Source organism: Dreissena polymorpha, chromosome 3, assembly GCF_020536995.1.
Source record: "Dreissena polymorpha isolate Duluth1 chromosome 3, UMN_Dpol_1.0, whole genome shotgun sequence".
Taxonomy (NCBI): Eukaryota; Metazoa; Mollusca; class Bivalvia; order Myida; family Dreissenidae; genus Dreissena; species Dreissena polymorpha.
The window spans coordinates 13,668,853-13,688,400 of record NC_068357.1 but is presented as its reverse complement, the minus strand read 5'-3'; the positions used below and the strand labels follow the sequence as shown (position 1 = coordinate 13,688,400).

General features: G+C 34.8%; 1 protein-coding gene across 1 annotated transcript; it reads left to right on the top strand.

Moving 5' to 3' along the window:
- Nucleotides 1-464: 464 nt before the first annotated feature.
- Nucleotides 465-1,187, top strand: LOC127872048 (uncharacterized). Its single transcript, XM_052415384.1, has 2 exons — nt 465-761; nt 1,023-1,187. The coding sequence occupies exons 1-2, from the start codon at nt 465-467 to the stop codon at nt 1,185-1,187; spliced, it is 462 nt and encodes a 153-aa protein (XP_052271344.1).
- The last annotated feature ends 18,361 nt before the right edge of the window (nt 1,188-19,548 follow it).

Below are 19,548 nucleotides of genomic sequence, written 5' to 3'. Positions count from 1 at the left end.
TATTTTGTGTTTAAGTGGGAATTTATTAAGATGTTAAATGAAATTCCAGCAAGCTAATTGATTAGTACCATATAATGTAATTCATAGTTTCAGAGAGTTTTGGTTTCCACAACAATACAAAAATTAGGAAGCATTCCTGGACAGTTTCAAAGAAACTCCATTTGCGTTTTTTTTTTATTAAATTTAGCCGCTTTAGTTTTTCGACATGTATAAGTGTTTAAGGGTGTTTAAGGTAGAGATAGTACTTTGTTGCTTGGTACCAGCTTCATCGGAAGGACGGGCACAGCTGGTTCTCACCCGACTCTCAACTCTCAACTGATGACGGTACTATGCCAGAATATCTGAGAGGAGAAGAAGTGGCCCAGGACTTGAACAACTCTTGTAACCCTCCTATCTAAAACGGCAACCTCCACCTGTGCAAAAATTCCCGCAACATCAGCTTCATCAGCAATCCCAGCAAACTTATGCTCCGCATCAACCTTAACCGACTGAACAGAATTACTAAGGCCGAGGAACTCCTGGCAGAAGAGCGGGCTGGATTCAGAGCTGAACGGAGCACAGTTGAACAGATCTTCAACCGCGGAGTCATCATTGAGAAACACCTGCAATACCAACGTGAGCTCTTCCACATCTTCATCGACTTCAAGAAAGGTTTCGACCGCGTGTGGCATGATGGCCTATGGCAGGTTCTGAGAGGGTTCAACAATGACGAAGGACTGGTTAAAGTCATCCAAGAACTTTACGGAAACGCCAGCAGCGCAGTACTTCTAAATAAGCAGATGGGTGGCTTTTTTCCGGACATCAGTGGGCGTTCGTCAGGGTTGTTTGCTTTCCGCCGTCCTGTTTATCTTTGCCTTGAGAAGATAATGCAGGAGACTCTCCAAGATCACCACACCTTAATTTCCTTTGGTGGCAGACCCATCTCCAACTTGCGCTTAGCTGATGACATTTAACTCATGGGTGGTACCAGCAGTGACCTAAACAACACACTCTACGAAAGAGCAGGAACATACGGAATGTAGGTCAGCACGGAGAAGTCGAAGATCATGGTGAATAGCACGAACAACTACAGCGCAGACTTCACCGTGAACGGCGAGAAACTGGAAGAAGCGACCACCTTCAAGTATTTAACACTGCTGAGGTACGAATACGAATCGCAATGGCAACTGAAGCGATGGCTAGACTAAGCAGATTATGGACAAGCAGCTCCATCAGCTTTCCAACCAAGTACAGGCTCTACCAGTTTCTCGTATTCTCCATTTTATTGTTCGGCTGCGAGACCCGGACGCGGACACAGAACGCAGTGTACAGGCCTTTAAACACAAGTGTCTCCGAAGACTGCTCCTCATCTCCTTCCTGGATCACAAGACCAACAAATACGTCTGGAACAGGACAGCAGCACGTGTTGGCCCACAAAACTCCCTAGGGGCCGTCAAACGACGAAAGCTGGATTGGGTTGGAAATGTCACCAGGTACTCATATCAGCTCACAAAAGACCGGACTGATGGAGGATTTCTGTGTCGTCGTCTCTTTTCTCTCCCCAACGGCCATACCGGTCAAGCGAATAATGATCATGATAATATTTATAAAAGCACCTGCTTTCCAATCGGATGGAATGTTTAACCATTTTTTCCCGATTTACTTTTTTTTAACTCAAATAGCATAGCAACAGTTTTAGATACAGGTAACGTTTGTCAATATGTCGCGTTTAAGTGAACTATTATTAACTGTTTGGTGTATAGTAATAATTGATCTCCACAATACTTATATATAAATTCAAAGAACACTGCAAACAACACGACATACACCATTAACATGATAAAACCTGGGTTCACCGCATTATATCAGTCGATGAAAAAAATTGGGGTTTTAAAAAACCGATTGAAAAGCCAAAACCTAACACATAATAAGGAGTTAATCACATAACATACACGTCTGAATAAAAATTGACTTCATAGCATAGTAATTCAAATGCAAAAGCAATCAAAAATAATATTGTTTAATATTTAGCAGAATTACAGAATAACAACTGAAGCACGCGGAAAAAGAGTTGATACAATTATCAGATACATTCCTTTGTTTTGACAAGCATTCAAAACTAAATATCGTATAATAAAAACACGTTATCTTGTGCAAGCTGATCTGTTTTCATAAGTGATGCATTATAAAACTATATAGGTTTGTTATTGTTGATTTATAAACATAATGCGTGTTTTAATAATGCTACACACACGTGGGCTAAGCGCAAAACGGTCGTAACTATATATATAATATATATATAGGTACGACCGTTTTGCGCTAAGCCCACGTTAACTGTTGTCTTGACGAGCTTTGTTTCGGGCTGTGCTTAGACGATACACATACATTTGAATGCTTACATGTGTATGCCGCTAAAAGGCATCTGTAAGAGTATTGTCTCGCATTGTCAATCATAAAATTGTGCTGGTGAGAATCATTAAATTATTCAAGAAGTGTAAACGTGTAAATAAGTCTATAATATATCATAACTGTAATGATATTATTAATTGATCACATTTATTTAACATAACAATTTAAGGTGATTTATTATAACCAATTGCCATTTAGTGTGAACTTATATGAACTTTTATGTTCAACAAGAAAATAAATTCAGACGGCACGTTGTGTTAAATGATTGTTAATTTAACAAAGTGACGGAATTTAATAACATGCTTATATGCTTATATAAAAATATGTTTCTGATAGTGTACAGGTTCGTGAGTTTTCCCGTACATGTTCGTGATGACAACATCTTTTTATGAAATATTTACTTAAAGAACAGCAACACAACAATGTAATACATAAATGTATCGATCTGTCATTAACTTATTCACAACTGAATAATACAAAAAAAAGAAAAAAAATGAAGAAAAGGTAAACAATGGAATATAGGCTTTAAAAAGTAAAAGATTTAAGATGAATAATCATTTTTTAATTATTAAAACAATCTGATTGATTTATAGAATCGCACTTACATGTACTCGATATGGATGCAACACAAAAACGCTCCGTTGTCTCAGAAAAATGCCTGATATGATTGCTCAACAAAGTCAATATGTTTTAATTTATTCCCATTTGAATATAAAATATTCAAGCTATCAAAAACGAAATGCTTAACTGCTCTGTGCTCACCTTTACAAAAGCGCTTAATATAAGCAAACCATCCCACACGGGTTGTGTTTGTTTTTTGTTCCTGGTGTTGTATTTAAGATAAACACATTATTTATTTGTAAAGAAATCTCAAAAGGGGAATATCCCGTAACTTCTGTCATTAGTAATATAACCCACTTATAATATGCCCATCACTCACTTCCCATTCATTGACTAAACTACTCATATTTCAGCAAAACAGTGAGGTAATTTTTACACTCTATGATCCTCCGGTTCAAGTGTGGTACATTTTGTTATAGGGAAAATCATGCAAACAGTGTGAACAACAGTTACAAAATGGTTAAGATCAAAATTTAGCATTGATTTTCAAAAATAACGTTTGTGCTTATATAATAATAATAATAACAATGGTGATAATAATAATAATAATAATAATAATAATAATAATAATAGTAATAATAATTATAATAATAATAATGATAATAATAAAAAAAATAATAATAATATTAATATTAATAATATGATAATAATAATAATAATAATAATAATAATAATAATAATAATAACAACAACAACAACAACAACAACAATAATAATAATAATAAAAATAATAATAATAATAAAAATAATAATAATGATAATAATAATAATAATATTCATAATAATAATAATAATAATAATAATAATAATAATAATAATAATAATAATAATAATAATAATAATGAAAATAATAATAACAATAATAATAACAATAAGAATAAGAATAATGATAATAATAATGATAAAATAATAATAATAATAATAATAATAATAATAATAATAATAATAACAATACTAATAATAACAATAATAATACACATAAGAATCATGCATGCACATAAGAATCATATACATCATCATCATCATCATCAACAACATGAAACGTTATCATAATCAAAATAGTCATATTCGTAATCTCATACATTATAAACAGTGTTATGTAGTCATTTATAATATACATCAACATAATGTTAGAAACAATTTAACAATAGATAATGTGAGTATATATAGTATTCATAATCTTAGACATTATAAACCTTAGTCATAGTATGTTATCGCATTTATCACAATTTGCTGTGACAACTGATACGCGCACATTCCGATATCCGTTCTCGTGTATTGCAAGTGTTTATATTTGTTTACAACTGCCGTCAAGGGAAATCGGTATCCCCCGTCGATCTTAATCAACTGTGTTTGACCTGATTTATATAAACAGGCAGTTACCATAGTTCGGTGTTGGAAAACAATAGTTGTCTAAAGACGAAATTTTTAATTAACGAATTTGTGGAATCTAGTTTAAACACGGTTTGCACGTTTAAATTATAAGGATATGTTTGCTATATGGTTCACCTTGAAGATATTGGAGAGGCAGTATGCACATACGGACATTTAGGCTCGATTTTACGTTTACAATGTTAAATTGATAATACTGTGACCGATAAATATTCAACTTTAAGATTTCTAAGAGCTTACATAACAAAAGTTTATGCTCTACCACTGAGTCACGCGGGCTTTAATTATAGTATTTTCCGCATTTTCTACATAAACTACGAAAAGCGTTGCAAACGCTTTAGTGTTTTAAATGATGACTTTATGAACTTGTTTCTTTGTCAGTAGTGTTATCTCGCTTGTTTAAGCATAATGTTTACATTCTTTTTTTTAAGTCTATGACAATAATTTTGAAAATCGTCATTCAACCAAACTGTGAACGTTGTAGACGGTTTCGTTGCTTCATCAGCCTGTCTCATAAAAGCATCTGTATGAAGCATGCACTGTGCATCGACCAGGAAGTTCTTCGTAGCATCTCGTCATGTACGGAAATCGTTTAAATGAGACATAATCACGTGAAAGAAAACAAATGCATTTGTATGTGATGTTATTGCTGATAAATTTATGTTTTTCAATACAGGAAAATTAGAGTATGAATACACGAAGAATCGTGAAAAGGGGGCGTGACGCTCACATATTTAACTTTTGGTACCACAATCAACAACACTCGAGACACTGACTGAATTCACCTCTCAACTTAGTTTGCAACGATGCGCATTCAATATATAAGTAGCAGGGGATCTTCATATCCGATAACACGTTAACCGTCCGCTTGTCAATTAAATTGTAAAGGTTCTGTTTACAATGCTAGTTTCAAATTTCAGCGTCGCTCTATTAAAACGGGGTTTAATGTGTGCGCGTAAAGTGTCATCCCAGATTAGCCTGTGCAGTTCGCACACAATAATCAGGGACGACACTTTGCTGTTATTATTTTTTTGTGTAAAGGAAGTCTATTTTGTTTTAGTTAAAATCTAATTTAGACGGAAAACGTCGTTCCTTATTAACCTGTGGGGACTGCACAGGCTAATCTGGGGAAACACTTTACGCACATGCATTAAACTTTTTCCGGAACGCGGCTTAAATAAACTTCATATTCTTTCCCCAAAATATAGTTAGGAAAGATACTGAGGCTTGGGGTTTTCTGTCTCTCTAAGAGATTAGACGGTTAAATTGTCTCATCAGCCCTTCTCATCAAAGCGCCTGTGTGACGCATGCGTTGTGCAGCGACCGGGAAGTTCTTCATAGCATCACGCCAAGTATGGAAATCGTTTAAATGAGACATAATCACGTGAGATAAAACGTGAGAGAAAACAAATGTCTGAGTGTGTGTTGCCGTTGTTGATTAATTTATGTTTTCTAATACAGGAAAATTAGAGTATGCATACACGAAGAATCGTGAAAAGGGGGCGTGACGCTCACATATTCAACATTTGTTCCCACAATCAACAACACTCGAGACAATGACTGATTTCAACTCCCAACTTTTCTTTTGCAAGGATGCGCATTCAAGATATAAGTAGCAGGGGATCTCAACCTCCGATAACAGGCTAAACGTCCGCGTGTCAATTACATTTTAAAGGTTTAGTTTACAATGCTATTTTCAAATTTCAGCGTCGCTTTATTAAAACGGGGTGTAATGTGTGCGCGTAAAGTGTCGTCCCAGATTAGCCTGTGCAGCGTGCACAGGCTAGAAAATGGAGTTTAATGTATGTGCGTAAAGTGTTGTCTCAGATTAGTCTCTGCAGTTCGCACAGGCTAATCAGGGAGGACACTTCAACTTTAATGAAACACTTCCGGTTCCGGTCGTATGAAAAACTATACACCTCATGTATTACACCAATTCTGGAATATAGTGCCTCGGTGTGGGGCGCTAAGACATATCAATCACTTGACAACGTACACAACCGTGCATTAAGATATTTCATGGGCGTGCATAGATGTGATATATAAGAAGACTATTGGGGTCGGAGTTGAGATGTTCATGTTTTTTCTCGGGATATGAGATGTTTGTGTATCAAGGTATAAATGTCTGTAGTTGGCATAATTCTAAATCCAGATTGTTGCTACCTGGCTGGTCTAATATCCGTCATTGGATCCGTATCCGTGTGTTTTATGTCTTATATTGTACTCCACCTTTGAACCATGAGTTTTAGTATATCATTTTGTACAATAATGAAAACATGGTTAAATACTTAACTGGTGTTTAATTCATAAATACAATGTATATGTCCCATTGATTTAGATAACAGTTCACGATCACAAACACGTAGGTATGTTGATATGGAAGTAACTCATTTGTATGAATGCCGTTGTTGAAAATATATATTTGAGTCTAACACTGGTCATGTTAGCAACATTATATCAAGAGCTATACATGTTTATTTTTTGTATGGATATATTAACATAATTATAAAATACATTAATTGATGTAATAATGTTATAATTGTATACAGCAGAAATGAATATTCCTGAAAAGGGTTAATGTTATTAAAAGTAAAATGTCTTTCCGAATGTATAGGAATTGCACACACCCTAGACTTGCACCCACATGAACACAAATAGACTTTAAAAGCGATTTTCAATACTCAAACAAATGAAAAAAGCAAGAACATTTTGCAAAATCTAGTTATAATGCTGTTTCCATGGGAGCCGTGTGCTCAAACACGGAATGTGCAAGATAACTTTGTTGCAAATTGAGGCTTTTAGTTATGATAGTCTGCGTTTTCCAATACGCACTGTTTTCAATAAATACATGTGCTTATTTAAGTACAGTGAAAAATATGTGCGTTTTTAATTACTCTACCAAAATTAAACATATATGTAATACTGGATAATACGTGTGTAACGAATGTTAATAATATATATATACTTGATTCAAATTGACTCACTTGCGAGCAAATTACGCGTTTTTTTATGTTTCTCTCTCCGAGAAATGTCAACTGGCTAATGTTGTTGTTGTCAGCTGCTGCCAGCACAAACATTGGGGTCAAATCCGTAGTACTTCCGAATGTAAAACATATGGCGCCAGTTGACATTTCTCGGAATGAGAAACATAAAAAACGCGTAATTTGCTCGCAAGTAAGTCGATTTGAATCAAGTTTTTGGTGTCCGTGGTTGCATATGCATGCATTATATGACATGCCTCGTTGTTTGAAAGGAATAGGACGCGAGCTATCGATTAAAACTCAAAAATATTGTGTGAACGTCTGTCCCACATTTATTCTTGTGGACCGTTTGGCTCGAAATATTGCGTGGTTATCGACCGACTGTGAGTAAACGGCTGGACGGATTTCTTTCAAGTAAACTTTTTTTGAAAGGTTGTCCAATTGCCCATAAGAGGACGAAGGGATGCTTTGGATTATTATTATTTTTGACATTGTTGCGGCCCGCGAAGAAAGGCCTATGAAAATTCTAGTTAATGACCTTGTTATGATTTTAATATCAGAGGGTGGGGATTTTTTTTTTTCGTTTTTTTTTTCATTTTTTCTCTCATTAAACATGATTTTATATATTTATTTGAATATACTATCCAGGGTACGTTACTTCCACCTGTGCCTCTGATTCAAGCAGGGCAATTGCCAGTTACTGACATAAGTATGTTCACGTATTACTGATACAATAGAAAACCGAAGTAAGTGTGAGTTATTAAACTGACTGCGGTGAATGACTGACATATTGTTAAAAAAGAAGGAAGACCCCAAAAAAGAAAATAAATCAATTCAATCAATATGGAAATTGCTTCCTCTATGAACTAAGACCAACGAGAAAAACTATCTGTGTTAGTCTCTTTTTATCTATTTAAAAAAACTAAATCGCATAACAATTGGAAAGCGTGAGCAAGCATAACGCATACATATATGAAGATAATATTGAATTGATAAAAGGATTATGAGTCACAAAACCACAAACATAAAAAGAAAACCACCGGCTGTGTGCATGCAGTATTACCGTACAACATTTTAAACAGCATAACGATTGTTCTGTGATATATCATATTTCATAAAAGTCTCTTATATCGCCTACATTAAAAATACCGCGCTATCTATAAAAGCGTACCGCGATCTATATTTAAATACTACGTCATAGTACCGAGGTATAATACAAGTATGTGAACGTTTAGCACGAAAGGCGAACCAAATATTACGCAGGTTTGCTTGTAAGTATGATTAAAAGTATGAGCTCATGAGAATTAAATGTGGCGTGTTCTGACAAAACTGGGCAAAATGCTTGTGCGTAAAGTGTCATCCCAGATTAGCCTGTGCAGTCCGCACAGGCTAATCAGGGACGACACTCTCCGCCTAAACTGGATTTTCGCTAAGAAGAGGCATCATGTAAACAAAAAAAATCCATAAAAGCGGATATTGTCGTCCCTGATTAGCCTGTGCGGACTGCACAGGCTAATCTGGGATGACAATTTACGCACAAGCATTTTGCCCAGTTTTCTAAGAGAACGTCACATTAATATTGTGAAGCGTTATTTGAGTCTTCATGTTTAATGATACAAAACTAAAACAAAACATTTACCTTATTGTTTACATCCACACTATTATGTTTTTCTTCCGCACTCTTATTTCTTTTCTCCGCCATTATATCGATCGTCGTTGACGGTTACAGGCCGGTTGGTTAACTTAAGTTTATAAATACTTCCTTATTTAGAACCAATCTCCACGCAGAGTTGTCGTTCCTTGCTCTCACATACAACTCTGCGAAAGGCTCAGCACGCCATTTTGTCTACCAAATAGCTAAAACCGAACAAACGCATTCAATGTATTTGATTGGATATTTAAGATCGCATGCATTAAATTAAGAAATATGACTTTTAAATGTACGATAAATCGTGCAAAAACTTGCGAGTTTTAATGCAACTCTTTGGAACTATTTTATTGCCCATTTACGCAGATAGAATCATTCCACGCACTTTACAAATGTAAACAATTGAACATAATGTTTATTGAGTGACGTTAGGAATTGCTTCGACGTGTGTATGTATGTTGGTTTTTTAACATCAAAAAACCATATCAATTTTATAATAATGAATTAAAACTGATATAAGATATCATGATATGAGATGGTTTTCTTTAATGCAGTGAATGCAATGTAACCGTCGTGCAAGAGATTGTTTAGTATACTGTAACCTCAATGATGAACGCTTGGTATGATCATGACATGAATGAGACGCTTTCATAACAATAGTCCGTTCTGAGCCCAACACAGAGGTGAATGTAATGTATCCGTCGTGCAAGAGATTGATTTAGAACATGAACATTATATCCGCGGCCATGCGCACGCGCAATGTACAGTTAACAATGAGATAAGCGTGTATACGTGAGTCGATATGTATGCACTGTGTTGACTATATATCTTAACGTGTTGCATAGTTTGTAATGTATTGGGGCGTGTTCTGAGAAAACTGGGCAAAATGCTTGTGCGTAAATTGTTATCCTAGATGAGCCTGTGCAGTCCGCACAGGCTAATCAGGGACGACAATTTCCACTTTTATGGAATTTTTGGTTTAAATGATGTCTCTTCTTAGCGAAAATCTAGTTTAGGCGGAATGTGTCGTCCCGGATTAGCCTGTGCGGACTGCACAGGTTAATCTGGGATGACACTTTACGCACAAGCATTTTACCCAGTTTTCTCAGAACACGCCACATATATCTTAACGTGTTGCATAGTTTGTAATGTATTGATAATCAGAGGCTATAGTTGTATTTATTATAAGACTCGGTAACAAAATTCATCGGGTGTATTTCATGATAGTGGGGAGTTTACAGGGCTTAAACACTTAGGCCTTTTACGATATATATCAATATCGTTTTTGAAACAAATAATGTATTCTCTTAAAATTGGAAACTGAATATATCAGTACGTATTAATTATACCCAATCGACATGTATAATTGTATTGTTCATATTTGCAATTATTTTATATCATTCTTAAAGATACTCAGTGATGGGTGGAATTCTTTTATCCGGTTTATTCCCCCAAATGTTTAACATATGACAAGGCCTAAACCATTTCAAGGCGGTGATCCCAGTTAAAATCAATGTTTATTTTTCGTATAGTGGATTGTGTATTGATTTGTATTGTATACGCAACTGGTCCGTTCTCTTGAATAAACTAATAGCAAATGGTAACAGGAAGGTAGCTCTTGATCAGGATTCTTTATTTTTATTATCCCCATATTTATTATTTGCAATAGTTCTTACTGGTCCACTGAAAAGCGTCTTTATAGCTACTAAAGTGATATTGAAAGACATATTTCGTTCGTGTTCTTCTGTGTTCCTCCCTTTCTGGCAGGTTGAATTATGATTTATTATGTATGATACAGGACTAATGTTCAGAGGCATAACCCTAGCCAACAGAGATAATTGTACACTTATTGGCTGAAGAGCTGCCGAACATGTATTATTTCACTATGTATGTATTGTATGTGTTATCAACAGTTTTCATTAAACAATGGTCAAATGCAAAACTACGTTGAATTTGTTTACTGCTTAGAGACTTGGAAAATTTACCAGCAAATGGCATATTTCACGTTGCAATGGCAACCATATTGAACTGATATAAATGATGATATTGCCTTTCAAAATAACCTACCATAAAACACATCAAATATTTTCGAATATGCAATCAAATTTATCAAGACCATCATACTGTTTTCAGCTATAAAAGTTGTAATACTTAGCTTTGTCGTTCTGGTCAAGCGTTACATATTAGTGCACTTTAGAATATATGAATTGGCTTTTAGTAACTAAGTTTACGACAGTAAGTTTTCATCCCGAAATTTAATTATGTTTGTTATAAAGTTTAAACCATTACGTCAACTTTACCAACGCCAATAAAGCGCTCAAAAATGTCACTTCTCAAAGTAATGTAAATATAATAAACACCATCTCTCCAGTGTTGGCAATATATCAATGCAGGTTATTATTTTCATATGAAATGATGAGCACTGAGTATATAGCGTTTAATTACAGTGCATTAGTGGAGTATAAAAACACACATCGACTAAACTTATCAGAAGGATTATGTTGCACAAGCTGCAATAATAACTGTCTTGTATGCTCTAAATATGTTTGCGAATGTATTTTAATAACTTGATATATTGAAAAAATAAAAGTTCTTAACGGTGTGTTTAGATTCTGTCCAGCCCGTTTGTAAAACCCGGGAGTCCCTGTTGATTATGCACGCTGATTATGTCATATGTGTTACTAGCATCACGCAAAACATGATTCTGCATAATAATTCTGGAATAACAAGTATGTCCTGTTATAATATGTATATCGTTGAAAACATAAGAGTGATGTTACCACATTAGTTGCATAAACGAGTATTAGACAAACTCTGAATACTGCATATCGGGTTAGAGTCCACACAGGCTAATCAAAGACGACACTTTCTGTTTGTATCAATTTTTTGTTAAAAGTAATTCTTTTCTACAAGAAAATCTAGTATATGCGAGAAGTGTCGTTACTAATGTGGACAGTACAGGCTAATGTGGGATGACACTTAACGAACATGCATCAAGTCCATTTTCCCAGAAAGACGTTGATAAAGTTATTGTTTAATTATCAAAACAAACAATCCACTTTTGATAACAGTTTTGTATACGTTTAAATTATTATCAAAGTAAAAAGCATATAATATGTTGTTATCACAATTTTAATACATATCGAACCACCAGTGGTTTCACAAATGCGTGTTCAATATTACTTCTTCCCTTGTCTATCGGATCTAACTGGTGGAATACCGCAAATCGAGCAACAGCGACCTGGTGGTCTGTAACCTATGCAGTTCCGGCACACTTCCTGTGCGCACACTATCCCCACCCGGCTACACGTGCAGCGTTGACACGGATCAGTAGTTATGACTCTCTGACCTAAAAGAAGAAAATACGATTGTTTCACGATCATACTTAAGTTTTCTTCGTTCTTTGGAATTTAAGTACTATTGGAATGAAAAGAAAGAAGTTTATTGACTTTGTTCCAAGATCAAATTTAATTGCATGAGTGGTTATAGAAAAGCATATTTTATCATATGTCGTATTTACCGTATGGCATAGCCATGAGTATAGAAAACAGAAACAGATAACGGACTATGTAATAATTAACCGAATGAAACATATTATGAACAATTGACATAATGTATGCGTCTGTGTAGCTAAAAACAAGTTTAAAAAAATTATATATTTAACAAGCTTTATTTTATGTGTCATCAAAAGTGAATGATACTGTAACAACGATAAATCAATTACGGTAGATAATGTTGCTATGGGTTTTATATGTTCACAGATTTGCTCTGAAATCATACTTATGAAATTATTTTCACTGCATTTGAATTTCCTTTTCCCAATTAAATTCTATTGTACTGGCACGTATAATAATAAATTTAAAAACAGTCTATGCACGCTTATTGAAAAATAAGTGACATATAGTGTGTGTGTGTGTGTGTGTGTGTTTTGTTTTTATTCATTTTTAAACAAAAGGACGTTATCTTTGTATGGGCGTGACTTAAAATGTCTATGCATAATTTCATCTTAATTGCAGAGAAGATTATGCCAAAAAATCTAATAAACCGATAAAACGTTGATGAAAAAACAAAATATGCTAACGATGTAAATAACGGTATTCAGTAAGCATTAAAATACTTATATATGTAAGTTTTTTTTCTAGCTTACATTTCCTCGTTTATATTTGTTCTCTCACTTTTTCGTTCAAAATATGAGAAATTGAACAGATGTCATTTAAATAAAATCGTTTATACACATTATTAATAAATTATAAAGTGAAACGCATACTGCATCCGTAAATTACTTCGATTGGGCTCATGAAATAATTTCAAAAAAAATATTACCACATGGTTGTACGCTCTGGCCTAAAGTGTCTATGGTAGTTGTTAATACGTTCACAAGGATGAACGCAAACGTCTCTGTTGACGGTATTTTATACTGATTTTCTCGGCCCGTCCTTCGCTCAAATGCGTGCAGCGTTTGAAAAGTTTTTGATAGCTGTGTGGATGTTCTTATATCGGAACATATGGATATGAGCCTCGCTCTGAGAAAACAGGGCTTAATGCATGTGCGTAAAGTGTCGTTCCAGATTAGTCTGTGCAGTCCGCACAGGCTAATCAATGACGCAACATTCCGCCTAAACTGGATTTACGCAAAGAAGAAATTTTCTTTAAATGTAAAATACAATAAAAGCGTAAAGTGTCGTCCATAATTTGTTTTGCGGCATGCACAGGTTAATCTGGGACAACATTTAACGCACATCCATAAGGCCCAGTGTTCAGAGAGAAAGGCTCATATACAAATGTTTAAAGCTGAGCTCAAAACATTAGAATATACGATGTAAAGCATTGGTGTTTGATGCATTGGAGGTATCAGAGTTCACTTATGACAAACGTATTTAAAACTATTGAACCGCGTTCTGAGAAAACTGGGCAATAATGCATGTGCGGAAAGTCTTGTCCGAGATTAGCCTGTGCAGTCCGCACAGGCTAATCAGGGACGACACTTACCGCTTCTATGGTATCTTTAGTTTCAATGAAGTCCCTCCTTACCAAAAATCAAGTTAATGCGGAAAGTGTCGTCCCTGATTAGCCTGTGCGGACTGCACAGGCTAATCTGGGACGACACTTTACGCACATGCATTATGTTCAGTTTTCTCAGAACGCGACTCAATGAATACCTAAAACGTATCCTCGTCCGTCACGTCTGCACACTGTTGTTGCGGCTCCTAAAATTGAAAGTTTACCGTAGCAATGCAGCTGTACTTGAATTTTATTCAGTTTTGCAGCACGTTTTTCCATATATATTTGTTATTACGTTTCCCATTTAAATTATACCATTCGATTTTCATATACATGCTTTTACGCATTCATTTATAGCATGAGCGCATTATATAATAATAATAATAATAATAATAATAATAATAATAATAATAATAATAATAATAATAATAATAAATAATAATAATAATAATACAAATAAAAAAATAATAATTATTATTATTATTATAATAATAATAATAATAATAATAATAATGATAATAATAATAATAATAATATTCATCATCATCATCATCATCATCATCATCATCATCATCATCATCATCATCATCATCATCATCATCATCATCATTATTATTATTATTATTATTATTATTATTACATGTATTATAATAATATTTGCTAAATAATTCGTGTATGAACTTATTTTCGAACATGAAGACCACTTACTTTGTGCGCATGCTCGTAAGGGGCATGCGACCACGCCCTCCGTGCACGCGCACGTGTTACAGCCCAGTCTGAATCTGGCCCCGGTTCGGAAAACGTAGCCCCGGACAACACAGCCTTTGACATCTTAAAACGGTATTAAAGAGACGTGTTTTAAAATGAGGCGCGTTCTGCGAAAAGTGGGTTTAATTACTGTGCGTCCCCAGGGAACACACTTTCCGCACAGGCTAATCAGGGAAGACACTTTCCGCACAGACTAATCAGAAACGACTCGTTTCGCCTAGATTTTATTTTCATTTAGAAGTGACTTCTTTAAGACAATAAATTCCATAAATCGGAAAGTGGCGTCCAAATGAGCCTGTGCGGGATTGTAAATACGTTTAAACTTGACAATGTGTTTATTTGAGGAATAAAAAGCGACACTAGAATATGTGGAGTCATATTAGATTATTTTAAAACTATTTAATTTAAATTATATAGACCCAACATGAACTGTGGACGTCAAAATCATGTTACACGTGACTGCAGACTACCCAAAAGACAATAGGTTACTGATGACAGACGTGCTACATCGTTATATAGCACAAATAAATTTGACATTCTTTCGTCGGTATGTAACCAATGTGACTCGCACAAATGTAAGTGTAGTTTAATTATTGCTAATGATGATACAAATCAACATAAACCACATTGCTTAAGATTGAATATTGTTAAATGTAGCACAATAAATAATTTAGACACTGATATATCATCCCTGGATAGTAACGTTCTTATAGATCTCACATACAATCTACTTTAAAATGTAACATAAATAATGATTATTATATTCCAATAATATTTCCACCTAATCTGAATTTTCGACGCATAAAGACTGCCTTTCAACGAACAATTCCATAAACGAAGACAAGGCTGTCCCTGATCAGCAAGTGCGCACTGCACCGGCTAATCTGAGACAATACGCACATGCATTAAGCCCCGTTTTGCCAGAGCGAGGTTCATTTGTTGTAGTCATGGCAAGAACTATGCAATTGGTGTAAATATTTTATAAATAACGCTCGATTGGTCATTGTCGGCTCAGATACTACCTAAATGTACCCAGGGTACTCTTAAATATACCAAAATATACCACTGGTACGGACAATATTATGAAAAGTACCGGAAATTCTAACGGTAAATTGGTCGTTCTCGGCATATTTTTTTTCAAATTGATTATATTCATTTGTATGTCCATATTCCGTATAAGGACCTCTATATTATCGAAACTCCTTCTCAAAAAAACATGTTGAGGCAGGTTTTTGTTCAAAGAGAATTTTGTTTTGTATTCCGTAACTCGTTTTAAGACATCGGATTTTGGGCGTGAATAAAACTCGGTTACAGTCTAAATTTGCCGGGTGCGTTTTAGTATATTTTCCGTACTCGGGGTACATTTAAATAAACTTGTAGAGTACCCGGGATATATTTAAGTAGAACCTGAGCGGACAATGCCCAGTCGAGCATAAATAACGATTGTGAGCATGATTCAATGACTAGACAATACGAGCCACGATCTTGAACACCTGGGCTTAATGAATATGCGTAGTGTCGTACCAGATTAATATGTGCAGTTCGCTCAGGATAGTCAGCAATGACACTACCTACCTTAAAGGGATCTTTTCACGGTTTTGTAAATTGACAAAATTGAAAAAAGTTGTTTCAGATTCGCAAATTTTCGTTTTAGTTATGATATTTGTGAGGAAACAGTATTACTGAACATTTACCATAGTCCAATATAGCCATTATATGTATCTTTTGACGATTTGAAAACCTAAAAATTATAAAGCGTTGCAACGCGAAACGATTGAATAATTAGGAGAGTTCTGTTGTTGTCGTTTAAATTTACGAAACTACTTAGATTGCTTATATAAGGTATAAAATACTTAAACTGTGAGTACGCGGCGGAATAACAGTTAGGGCTATTGCGTTTTTACTTCAGACTAATTCCAGGACTCCGGGGGTCACTGGTTCGAGCCCTGGTACCGGCTTTTTTTTTCTTTTTTTTAATTTTTGTATAGATTTTTTACTGGAGCTTTTAAGATCCAATGTTTACATTTTTCAATATAAAGCATTTAATGACAAACTTCAAAATATGCCAAAATCTGTGAAAAGGCCCCTTTAACTGGACATTCGTTAAGAAGAGACTTAGGTGATAAAAGGCTTATCTTCGACGACTTTTGACGCACATGCAATTCGCCCAAATTTCCCAGAATGAGTCTTAAAATAATAATTGTGTGAATGATGCAATCGATGACTAGACACTCACAATGGGAGGCAGCTAGTCTTAGACTAATGTGTTCTGTTTCAAATATAACTTATAGTTCAATATTGATTAGCATATGCTAACAGTTGTCAAAAAATGATAAATAAGCAATGTGGGAATTTTATTTCGAGTTCGTCTTACCTCATAATGTGATCAAGTCGTCATCGGTTTCCGGATCCTGTACGCATGCGCATTGGAATGGCATGGCAAGAAGTCCTACGCCTAGGACTATCCGATAGTAATGATTGATAGGCTATTAGTAAGTTCAATCTATAAAATGCCAACACAATTCAATACCTTTTATCAAAGCGTGATTGTTTATTGCAGAGTCTTATACATAAATCAAACATAACATATCACGCCCCGGTTTGGTAATGTTGAATTCACTTACTTTACAAGAATTCACTTAAAATATCAGCAATAAAAAGTATTATTTGAGTTGTGTTTTATTTAATTATCGCTTGTCAGGCGTCACTTCTCAGCTAAAATGTGTGCTTCTTCGCGTTGTATGACAGGTAATAATGAAGTACTTTTAATAGGTAATTCCGTAGAACTATTTCATTGTTCGCAAACAAGTGCTCGAGACGCTTCCAATAAACGTTTGCAAAAGTCATTAAACAAACTCAACCCAACTTATTTCGCTTAAGGCAGATCACGTATATCATGTCAGATGTGTTCATTAATAATGTCGGCATTTCCTGATACGTAAAATGATTGAGCGGTAAAAAGATCGCGTTGTGCATGTATCAGTACATATTGACACAGGCTTGTTTACAACCCTATGCAATGAAGATTTAACCTTACAATTGTTTAATAGAACTGATAAGTATTGATGAAAAATATGCGTATTTCAGAAACTTGAAGAATGTATTTACGCTGAATAAAACTGTTTAATAGTTTGTTTGTTTTTTAAACAATTATTGTTTGTGTTTTGTGACAATCTTCTCTACGATTGACTTTAATAGATGTTGCTTTGTAATTTCAGATACTTCGATTTTGACGCAGAAACGTGGACATGCATTGAACAATATGAATAAATACAACACAAAATAACAAAAATGTTGTTGTTTTTTTTCACCAACTTACCCATTTCCACAATGAGCGTTTTATCTGTCGATAATGTGTCTTCTATATATAAAGAGGCAAACCAGGTATGGGTTATTTTGCGGAGCAAAAAGTGCGGACAAAATGTCCTGTAAAATGTCGGGAATTTAATAATGAAATGGACGTGCATAAATCTTAAAATCGTTACAAACTTCCCGTTTCATTACCAAATGATGTAACAAAAACGCAATTTATTCTTATACTATATATAAGTATTTTAATGCAAAACGTGTACGTTGTTAAACTTTAATTAAGTTTTATATAATCATGTTACTGTTATTGCGGTATATCAATTACACTGACGCCATAATACATCTTTGTTTTTATTCTATCGCGTCTATACTCCTGACATTGAGTTCTTCGACTATAAACGTAACAATATAACAATATTATTTCGTGTCTTCAACTCGGAGAATATGATACAGCTATCATTACAGTAAGACAAAGGTTCAAGCAAATACTTCTGATTTAAAGGATCATTATTGACGTAAAAAGCAAAAGTTGACAAGCAGTCGTATCGTCCTTTATGTCTACTGCTTTCATTACAAATGTTAAACCAGGCGAGGGTTCAAAGGTCGAGCGCACTTACAAAAGAATCAAATGACTATATAAAATAAACATATCTAACTCCACGGCGTTCCTTAGTGTATCAGCACAAGTGATAGGAGTTGTTTACTATAGATTTACAGAACGGATAAACTGTGATACAACAAGTATGTAACTACATAACCAGAATATTTTTTAAATATTATACTGATAAAGTAACAATTACCCGAAATTATTTCTTTCTAGATCAGTAGAATAAGATGTTTTTGTTCAAAGTTAACAAAGGGAGTTAAGCACCGCAATATTTTAATCATTGAAAGCAATGGTGGCTTCCCTTGTCTTTCGTTCTATCATTAAACTTAACATGCCTTCTATTGGTATACATAACGTGACGTCACTACGTTTTATTACGTTACTGTCATCTGTATACGGATGCCTAAGCGCACTAATCTAATGTACATTCACCACGCCATTATAAAAGGAAGAAAACATAAATCCATTGCGCAGTTAAGTCGATACCTTATTTTCACCTAAATGGAAGGCTAAGACATAATCACAGATACTGACATAACCCAGGTATTCGATAAACACTATAACAATTTAAAAAAAAGGACAACCAAAGTTACGAAACAAAATTCCCGGCGTGGTTGCCTCCATATAGAGAGTAGTGCCTCTATAGAAAAAAACACTATTAGGCTTTGAAATCGCAATGATTGACATGTGTAGACAAGACAGGATTGCGCTCCAGTCCGACCATAAGAAAGTGCATGGGCACGTATTTAAGGTTTACAATGCGAAGAAACGCGATGCTCAAGGGGCTGTGGGCACGTCTGTTCGATTTTCCAAGGGTTCACCAAACCATTGCA